Below are 22,121 nucleotides of genomic sequence, written 5' to 3' on the forward strand. Positions count from 1 at the left end.
TCGGAAGGCGGTGTGTGCTTTCACGCAGACCGAGGGCCCAGTGCGTGAGTTACAGTCAAGTTCAAGATGAGCTCCAACTTCTGTGCATACTTAATTATAATGGATCCCTTTTTGTTGTTTTCTTTTTCTTCTTTAATAACTCTGGTTAAGTTAATGTTAATAACTATACTTTCTTTATAATTGCATGCAGCTTATGATCTGTTATTTCTATTCTATGGGCAATTGCAGTGGGCAGTAAATCACACAGTGTTCACACAACTGGGGTTTGGGGCGAGACATCCTCACAGGTCTGGCGGGACCAAAATCATTTACACCCTAGACGTAGTGAGCCTGAGAAAGATGGGTTTCTCGTCCAGTGGCTGTTAGCAAGGCGCTAACGAGCCACATTTCCAGAGACGTCCAGTAATAAGAGTTTCACTTGTTTGTTACTGCAGCATCTATCCCTACAAATCAATTAAATACAAATCAAGCATTGGATATGTGAGCTAAAACTCCTGCTAGCATGCTCTGTCATCAAATGTGGAATGAAATAAAATTTCATGCATTGCATTGACCCCATCCCATATGCCAAGTACTACATCTCTTGCACAAAGTGAGCTGATTAAGTATTTTTTTAAATTCGAGGTTTCATACAAAATCAGGTGGTTTCCAATTTCATCACCTGCCTGAATACCGTGGGTGTGCTATGACACTGGGACAAGCTATGGCTGTGCCAGTGTGCAGCAACACCTCTGAGCTGCTCCCAGTTTATCCTGTTGATCGTAAACACTAAGGGCACATTCAGTCTATGTTTAAATGCACACGTGATAAGTAAATTTGAATCTTTAATCTTGATCTTGATCAAGAAAATCAGAAACTGCTATTGGGCTGGTGCATCTGACATTCCACTCTGATGCTAATCACAGCACTGTTTCTCAAAGCACATTGTCAACCGAGACTGAGAAATTATGTGCAGGTAAGTGTTTTGTTCATCCTCTCTTATGTTAAGTTTTATGAATGCTTTTGAATTATTTTCTAATCAGTTAAATGTATTTTTAAATAAAAGTTATTGTTTTTCACCAGCAAATAATTGCCAAAAAGCCATCAGGACAGTCTAGGGGCTGGGCTTCAGCACCCGCAGTCTGAGGCCTCACCACTACTCACAGATGACTTCACTTCACTTCACAGGTCAGCCATGGCTCAGAACTCCATTCATCTGTCAGAGCCACTAAAAGTTATAGCAGCTATAGGAATTAACCAGCAAGTGAACGTGGGGGTGCAGCACAGGTCAAACACAAGTCAAACCAATACAATTGAATGTATAATAATCATATATTTGCCTGTTAAATCCAATCAATGTGAACACTGGAAGTCAGAGAGCCAATGGAATGCAGAGGGTTTTAAACTGGTTCCCAACAAAAATGATACAAGGATAACAAAGCTTTATTAGCACACACCTATTGAACCTTAAATTGGATAATTCTAAATAAATTATTCCAACATCTGTAGGTTAAAGCTTTTAAAGGATAAGAATAAAATTAACGCTGGTTTAAAATACATGGTTTAATTAAGGACAGTCAGGTCTAATCGTCAAAAGAAATTCAATTGTCTCTGTTTCTGGAAAGTGAATTTATAGATGTCTGGTCAGAGATTGCTTAATTAAGGATGGTCAATAAGGATTTGTAAAGGACAAGTTCCCCCCAATAAATTTAATTGAACTCTGAGGAAATGTAGGGATATATTAATCATGGAAATGCAGGATGTATTGCATTTATGGATTTTTGAAAGGCGTTGATGAATTTTCACACAGGAAGCTTGTTGATGAAAGTAAGGCTCATAGTACTTAAACTAATGTAAAATGATGTCATTGAAAGGTTAGAAAACTGCTTGAATGATTCATGAGTGCTCTCCAGGTCAGAGAAGCGATGAAGAGGGATATTCACCCAGAGTCCACATCAGCACAATCTATGTGCCCACATATTTTTGTACTCTAGTATCATGAAATGTGCTTTATGAATGTAACTAACTTTATACATGTGATTAATAGGTTAAACAGGTAGATGCTGAAAGATGAGACTATTTTTGGAGAAAGAATACGGAGTTAATTTACATCAAGAATGACAAACAATTTACAGTAATAGTTTGAACGAGTGTTAAAAATAAGTAACCATAATTTGCATGGGCAAATCCAAAAAGCACAAAGTTGAAAGAAAATTGTAAAGTTTGCATAGATTACAAAAAAGGATAAAGGTAAATTGAACATACACAAAATGTTGTTAGTGTGACTTGTGGAGTTAATGAAAGAATTAACATGAAGGACAAATTTGACTTCCTCAATCTATCTGTCAAAGATGCAACTGTTCCTGTTAGTAATGTTAGAAATGAGCACCACAGGCTCCTTACATAAATGAAGTCCCTACTTCACATTTATAGGACTCTGTACCAGATGGGATAGATTCAGGACAGATCAAGCAGCTCAAAGCTAAGGTTCAACAAGTTGTCGTGGATCACGAGCAGCAACAGTACTACATTCCACCATAAACTGTGAACAAACTTCCCAGCAGATTCTCACCCTACCATTTTTATGAAGTCAGGGTTTGATGAGGAGAGTAGTGGAGGTGGTGTGGAATGGCAGAAGGGCACCCAAGGCAAATTTTGAAGCTCTGATACAGTTCTACGTTCATGCAAGCAGACAGACTGCAGTGATCCAACAAGCAAAATCAAAATCAGGGTTAACATCATTGGCATATGTCATGAAATGTGTTATGCAGCAGCAGTACATTGCAATATATGATAATAAGAAAGAAAGTAAATTACAGTAAGTATAAAGAATATTAGTAAAGTTAAATTAAATAAATAGTGCAAAAAGAGAGAGAAAATAGTGAGGTAGTGTTCATGGGTTTAATGTCCATTCAGAAATCTGATAGCAGAGGGAAAGAACCCATTCCTGAATCGTTGATATTGTGCCTTCAGGCTCCTGTATCTCCCCACTAATGTTAGCAATGAGAAGAGGGCATGTCCTGGGTGACAGGGATCCTTAATGATGGATGTCACTTTTTGAGGCATTGCTCCTTGAAGATGTCCAGGATGCAGGGGAAGCCAGTGCCCCTGATGGAGCTGACTGAGTTTACAACTCTCTGCAACTTATTTCGATCCTGTGCAGTGGCAACCTCACCCCCCCACCCCCACCCAAACCAGATGGGAATGCAGCCAATTAGAATGCTCTCCATGGTACATCTGTATAAATTTTGTGAGTGTCTCTGATGACATACCAAATCTCCTCAATCTCTGAATGAAATAGAGCCACTGTCACGCCTTCTTTGTAACTGCATCAGTATGTTGGGCCCAGGATAAATCCTCAGAAATAATGGTACCCAGGAACTTGAATTTGCTTACCCTTTCCACTTCTGATCCCTCAGTGAGGAATGGTGTGTGTTCCCTCATCTTACTCTTTCTGATGTCCACAATGGTCTTCCTGACTTTGAGTGTAAGGTCGTTGCTGTGACACCACTCAACCAGTTGAACTACCTTGCTCCTCTACACTTTCTCGTCACCATCTGAAATTCCGCCAACAATAGTTGTGTTATTAGCAAATTTATAGAAGGCATTTGAGCTGTACCAAGCCATACAGTCACGTGTGTGGAGAGATTAGAGCAGTAGGCTAAGCACACATCCTCGAGGTGTACCGGTGTTGACCATCAACAAGGTGGAGTTGTTCCTTCCAATCTGCACAGACTGTGGATTTCCGGTGAGCAAGTTGAGGATCCAGTTGTAGAAGGAGGTACAAAGACCCAGGTTTTGAAGCACTTTGATCAGAAGTGTAGGAATGATTGTGTTAAACACTGAGATATAGTCAGCAAACAGCAACCTGATGCAAGTATTAGTATCGTCCAGGTGATCCAAGGTCACATGAACAGCCAACGAGACTGCATCCACTGTAGACCTGGAAAATTGCAGCAGGTCCAGGTCCTTGCTTAGGCAGAAGTTAATTCTAGCTGTAACCAATCTCTCAAAGCACTTCATCACCGTAGGTGTGAGTGCTACTGGACGATATTCAGAAAGGCAGCTCACCCCGCTCTTCTTGGGCACTGGTATGATTGTTGCCCTTTTGAAGCAGGTGGGTACTTCTAACTTGTAGCAATGTGAGATTAAAAAAGCCTTTGAACACACCTGACATCTGTTTGGCACAGGTTTTTAGAGCGTAGACCAGGTACACCACTGGGGCCTGTTGCCTTGCAAGGGTTCACCCTCTTCAAAAACATTATGAGTCAAACCAAATTGAACCTCTGCAAGCTTGCTATATCCATAAGGAATACACAGCAGGAAGCCACTACATATCTTCAGTAGTGAGGAAGTTCACAGTATGAATATAAAGCAACCACCTTCGGCCACATGTGCCAAGTAGATAATTGATTATGCCCTCTCCTAAAGTTTCCATGGAAGAAACCAGCTTTTAGTCAATTCAATGGCCACAGTTCAAATATCAATTACACAGCTAAATTCCAGAGATGAACCAGAAATGGCTGCCATTGACATTATTGCAGCATTGGACTAAGCGATGTCAAAATAAAATTATGTGGGAATCAAGGAAAAATCTTCCAGATAGCACAATGGAATATTGTTGTAGAGTACCTACCTTGTGAACTTCACTAGGGACATAACTATGCTCGGAGTCCTAAGCTCAGCCATCTTCAGTTGCTTTTTCAATGGTGTACCCTTCATCAAATTCACAGGTAAGGATGTTCGATGAGGACTGCACACAATTTAGTTCTATCCATCATTCATCACTCAGCAAAATTTGGATAACAGTCATGCTTGTGCTTTTAGACACAAGAGCCAAACAATAATTATTTCCGAAAAGCAAAGTCTAGGTACCTATCTATGTATGTCACCACTGCCAATCCCTTTCCATCAAACATCCTGAGAATGTGGTCACGAGTAGCATGTTATTATTAAGTATTATACAACAAAAAAATTAAATCTTTGTATGAAAATACTTCAATAGCCTCACCCCTCTTTAGAACTGTAATCTTAGTTTTACAGCCCTCCAAGTCAGGCTGTGGGGTGCAACCTATTTTAATCACACCTCCACTGGCTGCCATGCCTTCAGCTTCTATTGTCTTTCATCCTAATATTCATCCCTGAACTTTCCCGCATCTCTACCTCAGCTTCACCTTTTAAAGTATTCCGTAAAACCTACTCACATCTCCTTCAGCAGCAGAGGTGAATTGTAAATGCTTTTGGGAAGTATCTTTAGATATTTACTTTGTTAAATACATGTTTTTTGTAGCTCTTAATGTCCCATGCAAGGAAAGAACATTTTGATTATTATAGAAAGTGTAAAACAATGATCAGAACCACAGTTTTCTCCATTATGTTCCTGAAGTTCTAATGATAATGAACAGTACACTGATCATCTACATGGCTAGGTTAGTGTTAGTTCTTCAGTTCTTTTATTCTAGACTAAATTTCCATTAACTGAGCTTCATGAAAATATTAAATGCTTTGCTCATGTATCTTTGCTGATATCTTCAACTGAGTTTGAGGAAACTGCACACAAGCTTTGCAGGAAAAAAGCTTTCTCATCTTATTGCTGAGAAAATCATATTGGGAACAAGATGGTAATCAATGAGTAAGCCAAAATGTAGTTCTGGCAATCAATCAGTTACAGGACACAGAACTAACATCCATATTTGCTTTCAACAGATAAAAAATAATTAAAGGATCAGAATGATTCTTATTCAACTTGACTTGTAACCTGGAAAGATGCAAAAGCTTTAGAGAGGGTGCAGAAGAGATTTACTGAAATCTGAAAAGGATGAGGGACATTAGTTATGTAAATAGACTGGATGTACTCAGTTATTTTGGTCACAAAGGAACTTGCAAAAGGTTATGACAGTGAGTTTTAAAATTTTGAAGGACAGACAAATAGAAACTTGTTTTACCAAGGGATGTAGAACAAAGATGAATGGCAAAATAACGAGAATTAACATGAAGAAACACAGTTTACATGGTGAGTGCCTAGAGGCTGGAATGCTTTGCCAGGGGTAATAGTAGAGGCAGATTCAATTGTACCATTCAGAAGAAAGCTGGATAGGTATCTGAAAAGAAAAAAAAAAATGCAGGGCTATAGGGAAAAGACGGGAGAGGACTAGTTGATTACTTTTATGTAGAGCGGTGCAGAGCTGATGGAGCTATGGCTTTCTGAAATGCTGTTAGCATTCTATGATTCTGTAATGTGCAGTTCAGCAAATCATTTCATGCTACTGACATTTCAGAGAACAGTCTAAGCTTTGATAGATGTTACAATTTAAAACGTGGAGTGAAAATCAATCCCTGTAATTTACTGTAGGTTCTCACAGTTGCTCTTTCATGAATTTAGCTTTTCTTCATAATTTGCTGAATTGTGGCCACTGCAATGGTATCAAGAATTCATACCAGAAGTAAGTTGTGGATGAATGTAATTGTATCCCTCAGCCAGTGTACAGTAAACTGGGTTCCTATGGGTAAGTTGTCACACTGATAAAAATTGGTAAGCAGTAAAAGACATCTCAAGGGAATAATAATTGTTTCATTATTGGGCTGGGGTAATTCTTGTACACTATCCCATGAAAATGGATGGTTTTCAACTTTTATTTTACACTATTTTTATCCTCTACTGAACTGAGACGCAATCAAGTGTAAAGTACAAGTGGATTCTCACCATCCATAGTGGAGTGCTCCTCAGATTCATCAGGGGATGGGAGGCATGATTCCGCCGTTTCCACATTTGTTATCAACTGTTTGGATAGAGAATTGTAACTGCGACTCTGACCAAGTGTGGATCTGGAAAAAGATGGTAGTACTGTCACACAATACAGTTTGAACACCAGTAACATGAATTATGTTGATAATAGTTTTCTGCTTCTAATAAAAATCACCAAATATTTCAAGTAACCTCTCATATTATTTATTTATTCTTCAATGTGTATATGCAATTTTATATTTGTACATTTCCCTATATTTTTTCAGTACTTTTTATCTCTCTTTTATTTTCATGAATTCCTATACATTTTAGAGTTTTCAGAATGATTAACCTGAATTTAAGGATGCCAGTTACCATCTCTTGGATTCAATTGAAGTTTGTTCGCCTGAATATTGGATGAAAAGGAACTATATCTGCCTGGATCGTGCTATAAGTGAATGGTCTGACAATGCTCATTGAATGCTTAAATATAAATACAAGTCATTTGAGCAGAATTCTGTCTTTTTTTCCTCATGAAGAATGATTGAGAAAGAAATTAAAAAGACAAAACCAACAGTTCAAGTTAAAACAGCTTGACAGAAAAGCAAGGTCTGCTTTTGATGCCTTTCAATCATCTGTGGTTAAGTGCATCACAGGGTATTCACCTACAGAAAATAGTATTGATGAGGTTCCAGCCCCCTTCTGGGTAGAGTTATCATATTCTAAGTGGGTTAATTGTTTAAGCACTATTTCCCCTGTGTGGCCGAAAGCAATAGTTCAGCCACAGTTTCTGCTGCCGATGACCACAGCTGCCAAGTCAAATGTTCACAATACCAGGCTTGGCCAGGAGATCCAACCACTTCAGAATTACTCAGTACATACTGAAGTGTCCCAAGATATTGGCAATGTGGGCTTGGAAAGGCAAGAGTTACAGAACAAAACAAAATATTGATGCAGAGAAAAGGAAGAATCGGAATCAGATTTATTACCACTGTCTTATATGACGTGCAATTAGCTTTGCAGCAGCAGTACAAAGACATAAAATACTCCAAATTGCAAGATAAATAAATAGTGCAAAAAGAAAGGAACAATTAGGTAGTATTCATGGGTTCATGGACCATTCAGAAATCTGATGAGGGGGAAGAAGCTGCTCCTGAACCATTAAGTGTGACAGTTCAGGCTCCAGTACCTACTCTCTTGTGGTAGTAACAAGAAGAGGTCATGGCCTGGACAGTGAGGGTTCTTAATGATTGATACTGTCTTCTTGAGGCACCGCAGAAATCTCATGTTGGAAAACAATGAAAGGGTGAAAAATCTTACACTTGGTCATCCTTCTGCATGTGAGCAAGCATGGAGAAACAGTTAAAGAATATTAAATAGTTCTTCAACCAATCCTCTATGCACGCTGCTACATATATTAAGAATTGGATCATTTGGCAGAATGTCACAAATAGAATGCCACATGTATAAGTTAAATTAATGGATTTGATGACAAAACAGATACTAAAAATTCATCTGCCGACAGCCAAATGATATCATAGCAGCTGCACATCCTACTCTTCTTTTGAAATTCAGTTTCATTGAGTTAACAAAGCAGATACCACTATATAGAATGTGTGCTGTTAATTGTCAGGGATGAATTTATCATCTGTCACTTCCAGGCTTTCTAATAATACAACACTAAACAGGAAAGTGAGCTGTCCAGGGGAATCAATAAGTCTACAAAAAACATAGACCTGCTAAATTAGTGAACAAGGCAGTGTAATATGGGGAGTGATGTAGAAATGTGTGAGGTTGGTTACTTTGCTCAGAGGTACAGAAATACAATTTTTATATAGGGATTTCAGTGTGAATGTTTATGGAAAGCAATAACTATGTCAATGTCCACATACAAGTCATTAAGAATGCAAATAGTAGGTTGGCCTCTATCACAAAAGGTTTGGAGTACAGGAGTACAAAAGTACAGGGCTTTGGTGTGACCTTCCTTAATGTCTAACTGTGTTGGAGAAAGTGCTGAACTCTAAGAGAATCAGAAAGAAGACCTTTGGCATAGGATCAGCCATGATCCAAATGAATGGTAGGACAAGTTCATTCGGCTGAATGACTTATTCCTATTTATATTTCTGGTCTGTTGTCCAAAGTTGGGAAATATAAAAAGGAGACCCATGAAATAACGGAGGAACAATTAACCAAATACAATTCTAAGCAAATCAGACATTTTCTTAGCGATGGCCAAGTGTTTCCTGAGTAACACTTCACTCTCAGCTCTGGGTTTCTTAGTGATAGTAAAGCAAAAGGACTGTTTTGTTTCAGTTACCTGTGAAATTCAGGAGGGGTGCGCTGAATTTTTGTGCTCGCTTCTATTACTTCTTTGGCAACTCTTCCACTAGGATAAAGGTTATATAATATTTAGGTAAATGTGCCCAGTGTGGTTTGAAAATAATTATATTTCTGAATAAAACAGAGGATAAGAACTGTCAGCATGGAAAAACTATCTAAACAAAGCTGCAAATGCTGACCGTCTGCTACATATTCCAGCATGCCCATAATTTCTTCTTCAGGCATGGTTATTAAAGTAGGTTTATAGATCCCACATACCACCACTTAGTCCATTGCCCTGGTGATTCAAATTTCAACTCGAGGCCCTCCGTGTGCTTTTTTTCTGGTGCCTTTCAAACTGCAGTGGATTCTGGTTAATTGGGACATCTGTTAATCAGAGCAGCCGCTTATTTGGAACAACTCTTAAAGAACAAAAACTAATCAAGAAATTTGCTGGGATTTGAAACTCTATGCCACTTAATCTGGCAGGAGACTGGTGCCGAATAGGTTCTAACTAGTGTCAGTCACGCACGTTTGCGTAGACTTTAGACACTACACCATGCTTGAAGTGAACATCTTTTAAATAGCGTCAATTGCATGTGTTTGTGCTCAAAAAGCAGTGATTTTTGTTGCCGACTGTTGGCAAGAAATAAGCAGTAAGGCAATTCAGAACCGTTTTACTCACTGCAGTTTCAAGCATTAAGGCTTGGAGATGCCAGAAAAGGCCAGGAGTGCCATTGAAATGATTTCACTGCTTCAAAAAGTTAGGAACTACAAAGAATTTGAAAGTCTTGAAAGCCATCTTGAATGTTATAATGGAAATGAAGACTTGAAGGATGCAAATGTTAATGGCATTACATGAAGACAGCCCATTATCTGCGCTGATTTTGTTCATTGTGTACACTGGATAAATTCTCCCTTCAATAACTATTAGGAACTAAAACACAGCTTTATAGTACCGTAATTCTATTGGTAGTGTTCCAATTTGTTCAATATTTTGTTTAAATACATAATTCATTACTCAGTTTGTATTTTTTACACCTTTTAAACCATTTCCATCTATTTCCATGAAACTTTGGCTAATTGGGGCAGCCACTTCATTGGGCCAAAATGTAAAGGTCCCAATGTGTCCTAATTAACCGGAATCCATTGTAATTAGCTTCAGATTCTTATGCTTATTTAAATAGTATAGTTTTGGTCTTTTCATTTTTGTTTTCTTGCATTATATGACAATATTTAAAAGCCTACCTGTCTTTCAGGATGATTTGAAATATGGAAAATGTGGTTGGTATGAGGTGGTGATTTTCACCTGTCTGGGAGGTATTTCTGTACCATAGATTATCTCTAATTCTATCTCCCTCTTGCCCTATATCCTCTGCTTTCACACTATCTTCATCTTTCTATATTTATTTCTCTACTCATAACCTAACTGGAAATAAAAATTGTAAGTATTACAGCAAGATTTTTTTTCTCACTTAACAGTGTCAACCGAGAATTTCCTTCAAAATAAAAACAAAAAAGTCCTTACCCTCAAGAGAAAGGCACAATCTGTGATATGAGCCATCCACAATGTGCAATTATTATAAGCACTCACTATTCTGTACCACTCTCTAGGCTCCGTGAACCGAAGACTCTGTTGTGTCATATGGATAAAGTAAGAAGATGTGTGGATTGTGTGTCACAGCTGAATCAGTGTATGCTGATGTGTGGAATTATGTGGACTGGTAGACTATAATCAAGAATTAATGACAGATTCTAATCTTGGAGATCTCTGACACATAAACCTACCATCACAGAGATCAAATACCATGCGATAAAATAGTACTGCAAAGGACAAACCCTTCAGCCCGCAATGTTGTGTCAAAGCAATTAAATTAGTAATCAAATGGTTAATTAATCTCTTCTGCCTACACAGTGGCCAAATCCTTCCATTTTCCTCACTTTCATATGCCTATCTAAATGTCTCTTAAAATTCCCTAATGTACAATATCTGCCTCTACCTCCACCCCAGGCAGCACATTCCAGGCACTCACCACTCAGTGTGTTAAAAAATTTGCCTCTAAAATCACTTTTAAAATTACCCCCTTTAACCTTAAATCAATGCCCTCTGGTATTAGACATTTCAACCCTGGGAAAATGATACTATCTGTCTACTTTAACTATGCCTCTCATAATCCAAAAAAACTCTATAACATCTCTCCTCAGCCTTTGCCACTCCAGAGAAAACTAAAGTTGGTCCAATCCCTCATGATAGCACAATCCCTCTAATCCTGGCAGCATCTTGGGAGGTCTCTTCTGCACCTTCTTAACATCCTTCCTTTAGTAGGCTGATTAGAACTGTGTGCAGTACTTCAGCAATCTCAGCACTAAAAAAAAATCACTCACCTGAAGCGAAATTTTCTGCCTTTGAAAAAGATATTGCTGCTGGAGACTGTCTTAATTTGACTGGATTTTGCATACCTATAATATGGTAGAAAGTTATTAGTATTTGGGGTTTCTGGGAAAACCTGTATCTAACAAATTGTTCTGCATTACATCAAAGGCAAGATTCATTGCTATTGCAGAGTGGCCCACGATTCTTCAGTTCATTAAAAACTTAGTGGGGAAAACTGTAGGCTGATGAGTTCATACATTACCCCCGTCTAAAAGTGAATTAAATGCTAAGAAAATATAAATTTAAAAAATTCTTTCCTTTTTCCATACAATTACTTTTACAATCTTTAACACTCAGAAAATATCACCTTTGCAGCAACCTCACAGCAAAACATTCACCAAAATATCTCTAGGCTACATCATCGTTGGACTGGATCTGGTGCAGTGCCTCGTTCTCAGAGATTTCTAGGATTACGTACTGTGTACCCTGAGCTCCATGGCAAAGCAGTCAAGTTCTCTGACACCAATCCAAAGATACATATCTCAATGAGGCTGAAGAATATAGTTTGATTGTTGAGCCGTTAAGTAGCATAGCATCAGGGGTAACTGAGTTTGTAAAACGCGGGTGTTTTGGGAGTCAGTAAACATTCTTCTCTTTTAGCCAGGAAGCCGGAATATCTAGCGGCTGGCAAAGTGTACTAAGCTCATTACTGTTAAATCAGTTGGGGAGTTTGATGCCAGAAAAAAACATTATGAGTGCAAAAAAAGTATTAAGAGACATGCACTAAAACAACTTAGCTGCTGTTGAGTTAACAAATTTCATGACACATGCCGTTAATAATAAACCTGATTCTGATTCTGAACGTCAAGGAATTCATTTAAAATTGCTCCACACCTGGCTAAATCAATTTCCAATTGTGTGGCACTATTGCTTGGAGTAATAAAAATGATCATCTAATTCGGAATATTAAAGTGAGACCAGGCAATTAAAAACCCTAATCAGGCTTTCTTTACTATCCCCATGAATATGTGATTTGGGCTGCCACTTCACAGTCCAAGTGTATCAAGCTTTCCTCAAGTTAGAAGTGATAAGCTTCAGCTTTCCTACCCTTCATAAGGAACACCAGTGTTTTTATCTTACTGGAACTGCTGTTGATCAAATGAACAAATTAAATCAATTGGTAAACACTACTCGAGGCTATCAGTACAAATCAAATTAGTTGGACCGCTATTAAAATCGGCTTATAATAATAACTAGAAATTTGACAATGCCTTTGATATAGAAAATTTGTCCAACTATTATTCTAGATTATGGAGTTAGTCCTGAGGGAGGAAAGTTTTTGATAGGAGTGAAGATATTTAACTGGAGTAAGTTTTGGCTTGGAAAGAACTGAATATCAAGTCAACATTTGGGTGGCAGAGCAGCCGTGGAGAAAAGAGAGGTGTTGAAGAAGTTGTTTGATGTCTTCAAAATTACCACAAACTGCATGAAGGTGGAAAAGAGGAGGAACCCACAGGTGAAGGAAAATGTTGAAAGCTAGAACTGCTGGGAGTGCTCAGAGAGACTGCAGTGGAACAGACGGGGGAGGCTGTTTGAAATTGGGTAACTGATGTGGGCATTGGGGATGAATTGTGTGGTCAACGGCTTCAAAGCAGGGGAAGGTTAGTGAAGCTGAGAAGGAACAGTGCAGCCAGTTAAGTTCACATGAATATTGTCTAAACTCAATCTAGAGTTGAGGAAAGCATAGAAATCTGAACAGAGGAGATGAAACAAAGAATTGTGATACAGATGAATGCAGATCTGCAAAATAGCACAAACACAATACCCTAAAAAAGAACAAAGAGATTTAATAGTGCATCATAGCTAGCAAGTGCAAAGCACTTTTTGAGAAGAGAGAATATAGCAATGTTCTGGAAACCTCAGAATGAACCATTTACATTTTCAGCCTAATCCTGTCATTATCATGGAGCAACAGAAGAAAGAAGGTACAGCACCTTTATTGATGTAATCTGTATTTACAGGGATGTAGGAAGACTGGCATTAACAACTAACATTACATAATCATTTACATTACAAAAGTAGACTTTTCAAAAGTTCAGCACAGCTTTAAATTGGGAAACTTGGGTTCAAAGTATCTCACATGTATCAATGAGAAAAATTGTTGGATTAGTGCAAAAAGTGGATGGATTCATTAATATATTTTCTATGGATGAAAACTTTTTGCCCTTTTTGTAATTCACCTTTTTGACTGAACATTAACAGCCCTCCGCAGTGATAAAAAAAAACTACTTGGTTGTATTAAACCACTACAAAGAAAACAACAAAACTGGATAGGCATAAATAACAATGCCGGCACTGAATCAGGACGCAATGAAGAGACACATGACCCACTCAATCCATGAAAGAACTACTTACTAATATCTGGGTACTGAAAAAGTAGCTCACAGAATCAAACGTATTAGCCAGTGTCCCAGAATTCTATCTCATCATTTCAGGACATGTCACTTATATATTAAAACGGCATCCAAAATATTTAATTTTATACAATGTGATGTTAAAAAAGTTTGATACATGGTGAATGCAATATATCCCCAGTTCTGTTGATTTACAGAAACATCAATTCTGTTTTTCTTTTTACATGGCTGTGTGACTGTTCAAATACTACTTCCTATTCCTAGTATCAACCTTTTTTCCTATTTGCATTTAAGATTCATTCATCCACAAATTGCAATTCAGTTAAGAACTAAAAATGGTGATTGCTTTCTTTCAGTCAGAAGTATTGGAATGATAGAATATCTGAAACAGGTTTCTGTTTGATTCTGATATCTTAGTGCCAGAATTTTTCAACTCGCATAGCAAAGAAAGAAATGTTATACGACAAGAAAGGCGCTACTGAAATGTCAGTGAACAGTACAGATGTCAGAAAATGATTTATATCTTTCCCACTGAATGTTAGTGAGTGGTACTGTAATTACCGTAGATTCCGGACTACAGAGCGCTCCTGATTAAAAGCCGCATGCTCTAATTTTAGAAAGAAAATCAATTTTGTACTTGTACAGGCCGCACCGGATTTTAAGCCGCAGGTGTCCCACGTTGTAATATGAGATATTTACACAGAAAGATATTAGACGTGAGGATTTTTTAACTTTTAATTAAATCCATATGGTAACATAAACAAATATATATTGCAAATGCTTTTTTTCGAACAGTGCCTGTAATACAGCTACTTTTAAATATACATACGTATCGGTAACACACAAATTACGTTGCGTATACTTTTTTACTGAACAGCGCACGAACAACATTCCAAAATCTCCTAACGACTGGTAAAAAAAATATATATACTGCAGCCTACCAGGAAAAGTTATTGATCGCCTTCTTCATCTTCCTCCTGCGCACTAAAACCATCAAAGTCCTTCAGTGTCCGAATTGAATAAAACCTCAGGATCTCGTCACTCACTTCAGTCTCTTCGTTGTCGCTCTCACTTGAGCGCACGCGGTCCTCTTCATCACGCAGCTGTCCAGCCTTTCGAAACCCGTTGGTGATGGTGGATGTTGTGACATGGCTCCACGCATTTAGGATCCACTGGCAGACTTGAGTTAAAGATGCTCTTCGCATGCGTCCTGTTTTGGTAAAGGATTTCTCGCCGCTCGTCATCCAAGCCTCCCACTCAACGCGCAGTGCCACTTTAAATGCCCGGTTCACGCTGATGTCCAGTGGCTGCAAATACTTCGTGGTGCCCCCAGGAATCACAGCTGGAATTGAGTTTGTACTCTTGATGGAAGCTTTCACTGAACTTTCATTGTCAGCCGCTTAAAAATCACCATCGGTGGAAGCTTTAGTCCGGATGCTGTGCAGCTCAGAACACAAGTAAAATGCGTTCTCTCATGGCCACTTGTTTTCAGTGTGATGGACGAGTCACCTTTTTTATTAACAGTCCGAGTGAGAGGTAGGTCAAACGTCAAAGGTATTTCATCCATATTTATGATATCATCTGGCCCGATGGAATTCTCCGCTATCTTTGTTTGAGTGAATGTGCGGAAGTTAGCAAGCTTTTCCTCGTGGTCGGGAGGGAGCTGCTGACACAGAGTCGTGCGTACCCTGACGGACAGGGCTTTTCATCTCATAAATCTAAAACACCACGATGGCCCACCTCTAAAATCTTCGATTTTCATTTTGGTGGCGATTGCTTTAGCCTTCAGTCTGATCTGCACGGTGGAAACACCGCGGCCGCCTGCTCTCTGTGTGTTAACCCAGTCTTCAAGAAAGTTTTCAAGTTCGGGCCATCTGCTATGATTACCTCTGAAATCTTTTGTCGTCTTTTTGCATCGGCTCAGTTCTTCACGCTGGCATCTCCACCGTCTCAACATCAATTCATTTATGCCAAGATTATGTGCAGCAGCTCGATTTCCTTCTTCAACCTCCAGATTGATCGCCTTTAACTTAAAAGCTGCATCATATGCTTTTCTTCGAGTGTTTTCCATGTTGATGAGGGTGAGTACAAATGACTGATTTACAATAATTTAATTGTGAAAGTGCGCTTGATTTATCGTACAATTTCATTGGACCTCTGTGAACTACTCATCAATTTTATTGGTCTACTGTTACGAGGCAAAATGTTTTTGGCGGCATGAAAAAAAAAACATGCATTAGCCGCACCGTAGTATAGGCCGCAGTGTTCAAAGCGTGGGAAAAAAGTAGCGGCTTATAGTCCGGAATTTACTGTATGTCTTATTGTTATTTCTGTCAGCACTCTCTAAACTTTCTTACAAAAAGCCCGGCACAAGCCTACTATAGTTACACCTTTCATTCCTTTAATATAGCCCTCAATATTGACCTCAAACTATTAAAATTATCCATAACTTTAATGCTAAAAGTAAGCACATAAAGTTCTATACATTATTTTAAGAGTATACACAATCATAAAAGAGAGGGGAAAATATGGGATACATTTAAATAGATTAAAAGTTTCCGTATTGATGAAAACCATTTCACTAATTACAAACTCACTTGTAAAATGCTTGATTCTCCACACCACACTTCCAAAGATGTTTGCAAGCATCTGGTGTTGAGGTATGGTATGTCAGCACAATCTTCTTCTGAACATGTAAAATGAAAGACATGATAAATATACGTGAAAAAAATTTGATTATACACAAAATATACACTTGTTTTGAATATGTCTTAGATGAGCAAATCTGTCACGTATCAGTACCATTTTACCATTAGAACACTCATATTAAAAGATGCTGGCACCACTTTTTTAAACAGATAATTCTTTTTCTGGATCAGTAGAGATTGAGAGATTATTTTTGTTTCATTATGTAGAGCTACAAGCACCAAAGCCAACATATATCATCCAAATATTCGCACAGCTGCACCCTTCAGAAGGGCCACATGAATAATGACCATAACAATGAAGAAGTGGTCACAGTTGACAGAGGAGTGGCTATGGGACTACTTCGAGTCAGTGGACTGGGCTGTGTTCAAAGACTCAGAGGATCTGAGCGAATATACCACAGTTGTCACAGACTTTATAAAAACAGATGGAGATGAGTGTATTCCCCCCAAAATCATTCAGAGTCTTCCCCAACTAGAAGCCTTGGATGAACCACGAGATCTGCAATCTGCTGAGGGTCAGATCAATAGCATTCAGGTCTGGCGACCAAGTAAAATACAAGAGGTCCAGGTACGACCTCTAAAGAGACATATCACATGCAAAATGGCAATTCCACACCAGACTCGAATCACTGATGGATGCTCGACAGCTGTGGCAGGGCTTGAATGCTATCACCTCCTACAAAGTGAAACCAAGCCACTTATATTAGGTGACAACAAAGTTTGTTCCCAGATGAGCTCAATGTCGCTTATGCTCACTTTGACCATCAAAGTGTTGAGGCACCTACACAAACTCCCATGGACCTAATGACCCGTGGTTTCAGTCTCTGAGGCAATGTGAGAAAATCTTCAACAGGAAAACCCACAGAAAGCATCCGGCCCAGACTGGGTATCCAGCCGATTACTAAAGACCTGTAAAGATCAACTGACTGGAGTGTTCACTGATGTCTTTAACCTCTCACTTCAGCAGTCTGAGGTACCCCCTGCTTCAATTATACCGGGGCCTAAGAATAACATAGTGAGCTGCATCAATGGCTATAGTCTGGTAGCACATACATCCACTGTGATGAAAGGTTAGTGATGAAACATTAACTCCTGCCTGAGAAGCAGCTTAGATCCGCTCTAATTTGCCTGCTGTCATTATAGATCAACAGAAGATGCCATTTTATTGGCTCTTCACTCAACACTGGAACATCTGCACAGTGAAGGTGCATACATCAGGATGTTCCTTATTGGCTATTTTTCAGCATTCAATACTATCATCCCCTCAAAACTAATCAATAAGATTCTAGACCCGAGCTTCAATACTTCCATGTGCAATTGATCCTCAATTTCTTCATTTGCGAACTCCAGCCAGTTCAGATTGGCAGCAACATCTCCTCCACAATCTCTACTGGCACGGGTGCAACACAAGGCTGGGTGCTTAGCCCCTGATCTACTCACCTTATACTTATGACTGTATGGCTAAGCACAGCTCCAATGCCTTAAGTTTGCTGAAGACACCACTGTCATTGGCCAAATCAAAGGGGAAATGAATCAGCGTATAGGAGGGAGATTGAAAATTGGCTGAGTGGTGCCACAACAACAAACTCTCACTCAATGTCAGCAAGACCAAGGGGCTGATTACTGACTTCAGGAGGAGGAAATTGGAGGTCAATGAGCCAGTCCTCATCAGGGGATCAGAGCTGGAGAGGATCAGCAACTTTAAATTCCTTGGTGTTATTATTTCACAGGATTTGTCCTGGGTCCAGCACATAAGTGCCATTATGAAGAAAGCAGTGAACCAACTCTACTTTCTTAGAAGTTTGTGAAGATTCAGCATATCATCTAAAACTTCGACAACTTTCTATAAATGTGCAGTGGAGAGTATAATGATTGGTTGCATCACAGCCTGGTATAGAAACACCAAAGCCCTTGAATGGAAACTCCTACAAAAAGTAGCAGATATGGCCAAGTCCATCACTGGTAAAGCCCTCCCTACCACTGAGTAGACCATCACAGAGCACTGCCGTAGGAAAGCAGCATCTATCATCAAGAACCCCTACCATCCAGCTCATTCTCTCTTCTCACTGTTGCCATTAGGAACATTGTACAGAACCTCAAGTCCCACACCACAAGGTTCAGGAACAGCTATTAACCCTCAACCTTGAACCAGAGGGGATAACGTCACTCAACCTATCACTGAAATATTCCTACAATCTATGGACTCACTTTCAAGGACTCTTCAACTCATGTTCTCAATATTTATTGCTTGTTTTTATTATTATTATTATTATTACTACTTTTTTTCTGCTTTCTATATTTGCACAGTTTGTTGGCTTTTGTACATTGGCTGTTTGTCCTGTTGGGTATAGTCTTTCATTGATTCTATTGTGTTTCTTGTTTTTACAGTGTAAGCCCACAAGAATGAACCTCAGGGTTGTATATGGTGACATATACGCATCTTGTTTGATAATATATTTACTTTGATCAAATTTGAAATCACTGGTTGTTTTTTACCACTCCTTTTTCTGGTAGAAATGAAAGCTAATTTTTTTGTGTTATTACTACTGTTGTGGCTCAGACCAGCAACTGGACCTAAGACGTTACCACCCAATATGGCTCTCTACCAGAAAACACTATTTTTATGAATTGAATAACAGGACATTCTCTTTATTGAATGATCGGTCTTCTAGATTCGGAGTTGTATGTAAATTGAGGGTTACCATCTTGCCTCAACAATTATTTATTTGCAATTCAAAATCTCAGTTTTTCATGAAGAGTACATGCTGAAGTCACTATGCTTTACCAATTTAACAAGCCTCCATCTTCTTCCCCATCACAACTTAAATATGTTATGTACTGCCCTGGACAGTACCTAACCCAACTCCTCTGGATATGATCCACTACATACTTGTGGGAGAAATATTTGTTCCTGATCCCCTAATTCATAGCACAATGTAGTACTTTACCCACTAAATGGTCCCATTGTTTGGTTTAAAATAATTCCTTTGAATAATCCAAATGTTTCTTGTCAATAGTTCATTTGCATTTTCTTCCTACATTCAAAGCTACTTTTTTATGTCACAATGCAACAAACTAATTTTAAAACATATTAAAGTTTGAGTACAGTATATTCGAAGAAATATATACCTGCTGTTAGCTGTAATTGTACGTCAGATGAAAGATTAAGCTACATTTAACCTAATGAAGGCTGGAGTGGCTGTAGCTCCACTTTTTAGGACTTAATATGTCAACCAGAAAAATAATACATATTTCTAAAATGTTTCAGGATGTTTGTGCATCTGGGGTATTACAAGTCATTTACTCTTTCATGCCAGGAGCAGCCTGGATATGAGGCTGATTATAGGACTACTTTTTAGCTAAGTGAAGGTCATTATGTTTTTGATGTGTTTCATTGGAAAAGGCTGTGTATAATAATTAAATAGCATCCTGCTTTTCTCATGGTGCAGCTGCATCCACAATTCAGGAAGTGCTGCAGCGATAGGTTGCTGCTAATTTCTACCATTTGTATTATCCAAAATATGAGGTAAATAGGACAAAACCCCGATGCACCAACCTGGTTGACAGAAACAGGTGGAGTTTTAATAATAATTTGTGGAGGAGGAAAGCATGATCTCATATTTACAGAAGTAACCAATGACGCGATACGTTATATTATAAATGGTAAGTGACACGCTAAAGGATTTTACACAGAGGAAACTGGTCAACCAGCGCTCTATAATGTCTGTTTTCATCTTTTTCAAATAAAGGTACATGAACAAAAAAATGTCTGACTTCTTTCTGAAGACCATGAACATAGAATGTCTTCCCACTGAACTTCAATTTGCTGACATCAGACCTGGAAAAGGAACAAAAACAAAATAGGAAGAATTGTACTATTAAACCACAAACTCACTACAAAATTCAATAAAATCATTATGAATTTACACATCATAAATATGAAAGTCAAAAATATTGAATGCCCCTTATCTAAATTAATAGCAGAAGATGCTGAAAGGACTGAAAAGAGCAGGCTGCAAATGTAGAAAGAGAAAGTGAGTTAATCTTTCTGGACAACAACTGTTCATCAAGCTTGTATCAAAAAAAAGTAATCGATGGTTTAATTCTCTCCAGAACAGCTGTCAAGCCTATTTCCAAAAATGTTAATATTACTTATCAAAAGAACACTAGTCCTGAAGAAGTATCTCAGCCTGAAACATCGACTGTCTATTCATTTCCATAGATGTTGCCTGAGCTGATGAATTTTTCCAGCATTTTGTACATATTGCACTAGACCATATTATGCTTGTCCAAACCACACATTGCATTTGCTTCTCCCTCAATATCCATGGAGATGCAGAGTTCCCAATATCCAAGAGGTGGATCCCGATTCTGGGATCATTCTAAAGGATAGTTTAGAATTGTCAAAAACATTTCCCAGAATCAGATTTATTATCACTAACATATACCGTGAATTTTGTTGTCAGCAGTAAAGTGCAAGGCATAAAAATGACTAAAAGTTATAAAATAAATTTGCAAAAGATAAATAATGAGGTAATGTTCATGGGTTCACAAACTGTTCAGAAATCTGAAGGCTAGTGGATTTTCCTATTTTCCACTATCTATAAATGTTTCAGAAAATCCAAGTTATTTAATAACTGAAAGCTAATGTATTTTAAACACTTTACCTTATATACATTGCTATTAATGAGTAAATTAAAAAGTAATCTATAGGTTCACTGAGGGATAAAACCATATTTGAATGAATAGGGCCACACCAGATCCACTTGCCATGGCTCATGTACAGCCAAGGGGCTAAATACAATGTATTCAGCCCTTCATGTTAATATGAGCAGGAATTGGTGTTCCATTCACTGTTCGGTCAATCAGTGGAGAAGGAGCTGAAATACATCACTTGCCATTATTTCATAATTCCACATAAAGGCAGTACAGGCCTTCCCAAGACACTTTCAGCATTTAGTTTGAATACACCTATTATCTTAATTTCATCAGCACTCTTTACATTGTAACAGAATTCTGTTGTCTAAACAGAAATTTTGAAATTTGCAGTTAATTCATCATCAACAGCTGTTTGGGGAAAGAAAAGTAGATTCCCACCAATCTTTTAGTAATGGTTTTCTAACTAACCTAGAAAAGCTTATTCCTAGCTTTCGGATGATATTTTAAACTTACTCACCAAAGAAAATTATTTCTTTCTCAGCCGTATCAAACTCCTTATTCATCTTAAACATCTCAATTGTTACTCTACTTATTCTTCATTTTCAAAGAATGATAATCCTTTCACTTCTTCACTCATTGCCAACTGTATTATTTCCTTTGGCAACCACAATGTTGAGATTCAGCTCATTCTTCATCCAACTCAGACTGTACCATAACCTGATCTGACAGCATTGGGTTCTATGGTGTAAGGGTAGTCTAATGATGCATCTAAACTGGGAATGCTCTGCAATCAGTGGCCATTATGTTAAATATCAATACAAGGAGATAGGAAAAATGTTTGCCAATAAAATCACTTATCATGAAGTGGAAAATAAATCTCAGATCCATTTATGTGGGTACAATGCCAACTGAATCCCTTGTACATATAAAAGTTTCTGGCTTCA

The 22,121-nt window shown here is 38.3% G+C and overlaps 1 protein-coding gene across 1 annotated transcript in view; it reads right to left on the bottom strand.

Annotated features, from left to right (window-relative positions):
• Positions 1–22,121, bottom strand: part of frmd3 (FERM domain containing 3) — a 156,434-nt gene that overhangs the window by 7,570 nt on the left and 126,743 nt on the right. Inside the window, exons 10-14 of the mRNA XM_059969085.1 lie at positions 20,293–20,356; positions 16,408–16,496; positions 11,408–11,482; positions 9,021–9,089; positions 6,683–6,804 (exon numbers count right to left, since the gene is read on the bottom strand). Of these exons, the coding sequence (XP_059825068.1) occupies positions 6,683–6,804; positions 9,021–9,089; positions 11,408–11,482; positions 16,408–16,496; positions 20,293–20,356 (419 nt within the window). The remainder of the gene's footprint in view (positions 1–6,682; positions 6,805–9,020; positions 9,090–11,407; positions 11,483–16,407; positions 16,497–20,292; positions 20,357–22,121) is intronic.

The sequence above is a fragment of the Hypanus sabinus genome, chromosome 5 (genome assembly GCF_030144855.1).
Source record: "Hypanus sabinus isolate sHypSab1 chromosome 5, sHypSab1.hap1, whole genome shotgun sequence".
NCBI classification, from domain to species: Eukaryota; Metazoa; Chordata; class Chondrichthyes; order Myliobatiformes; family Dasyatidae; genus Hypanus; species Hypanus sabinus.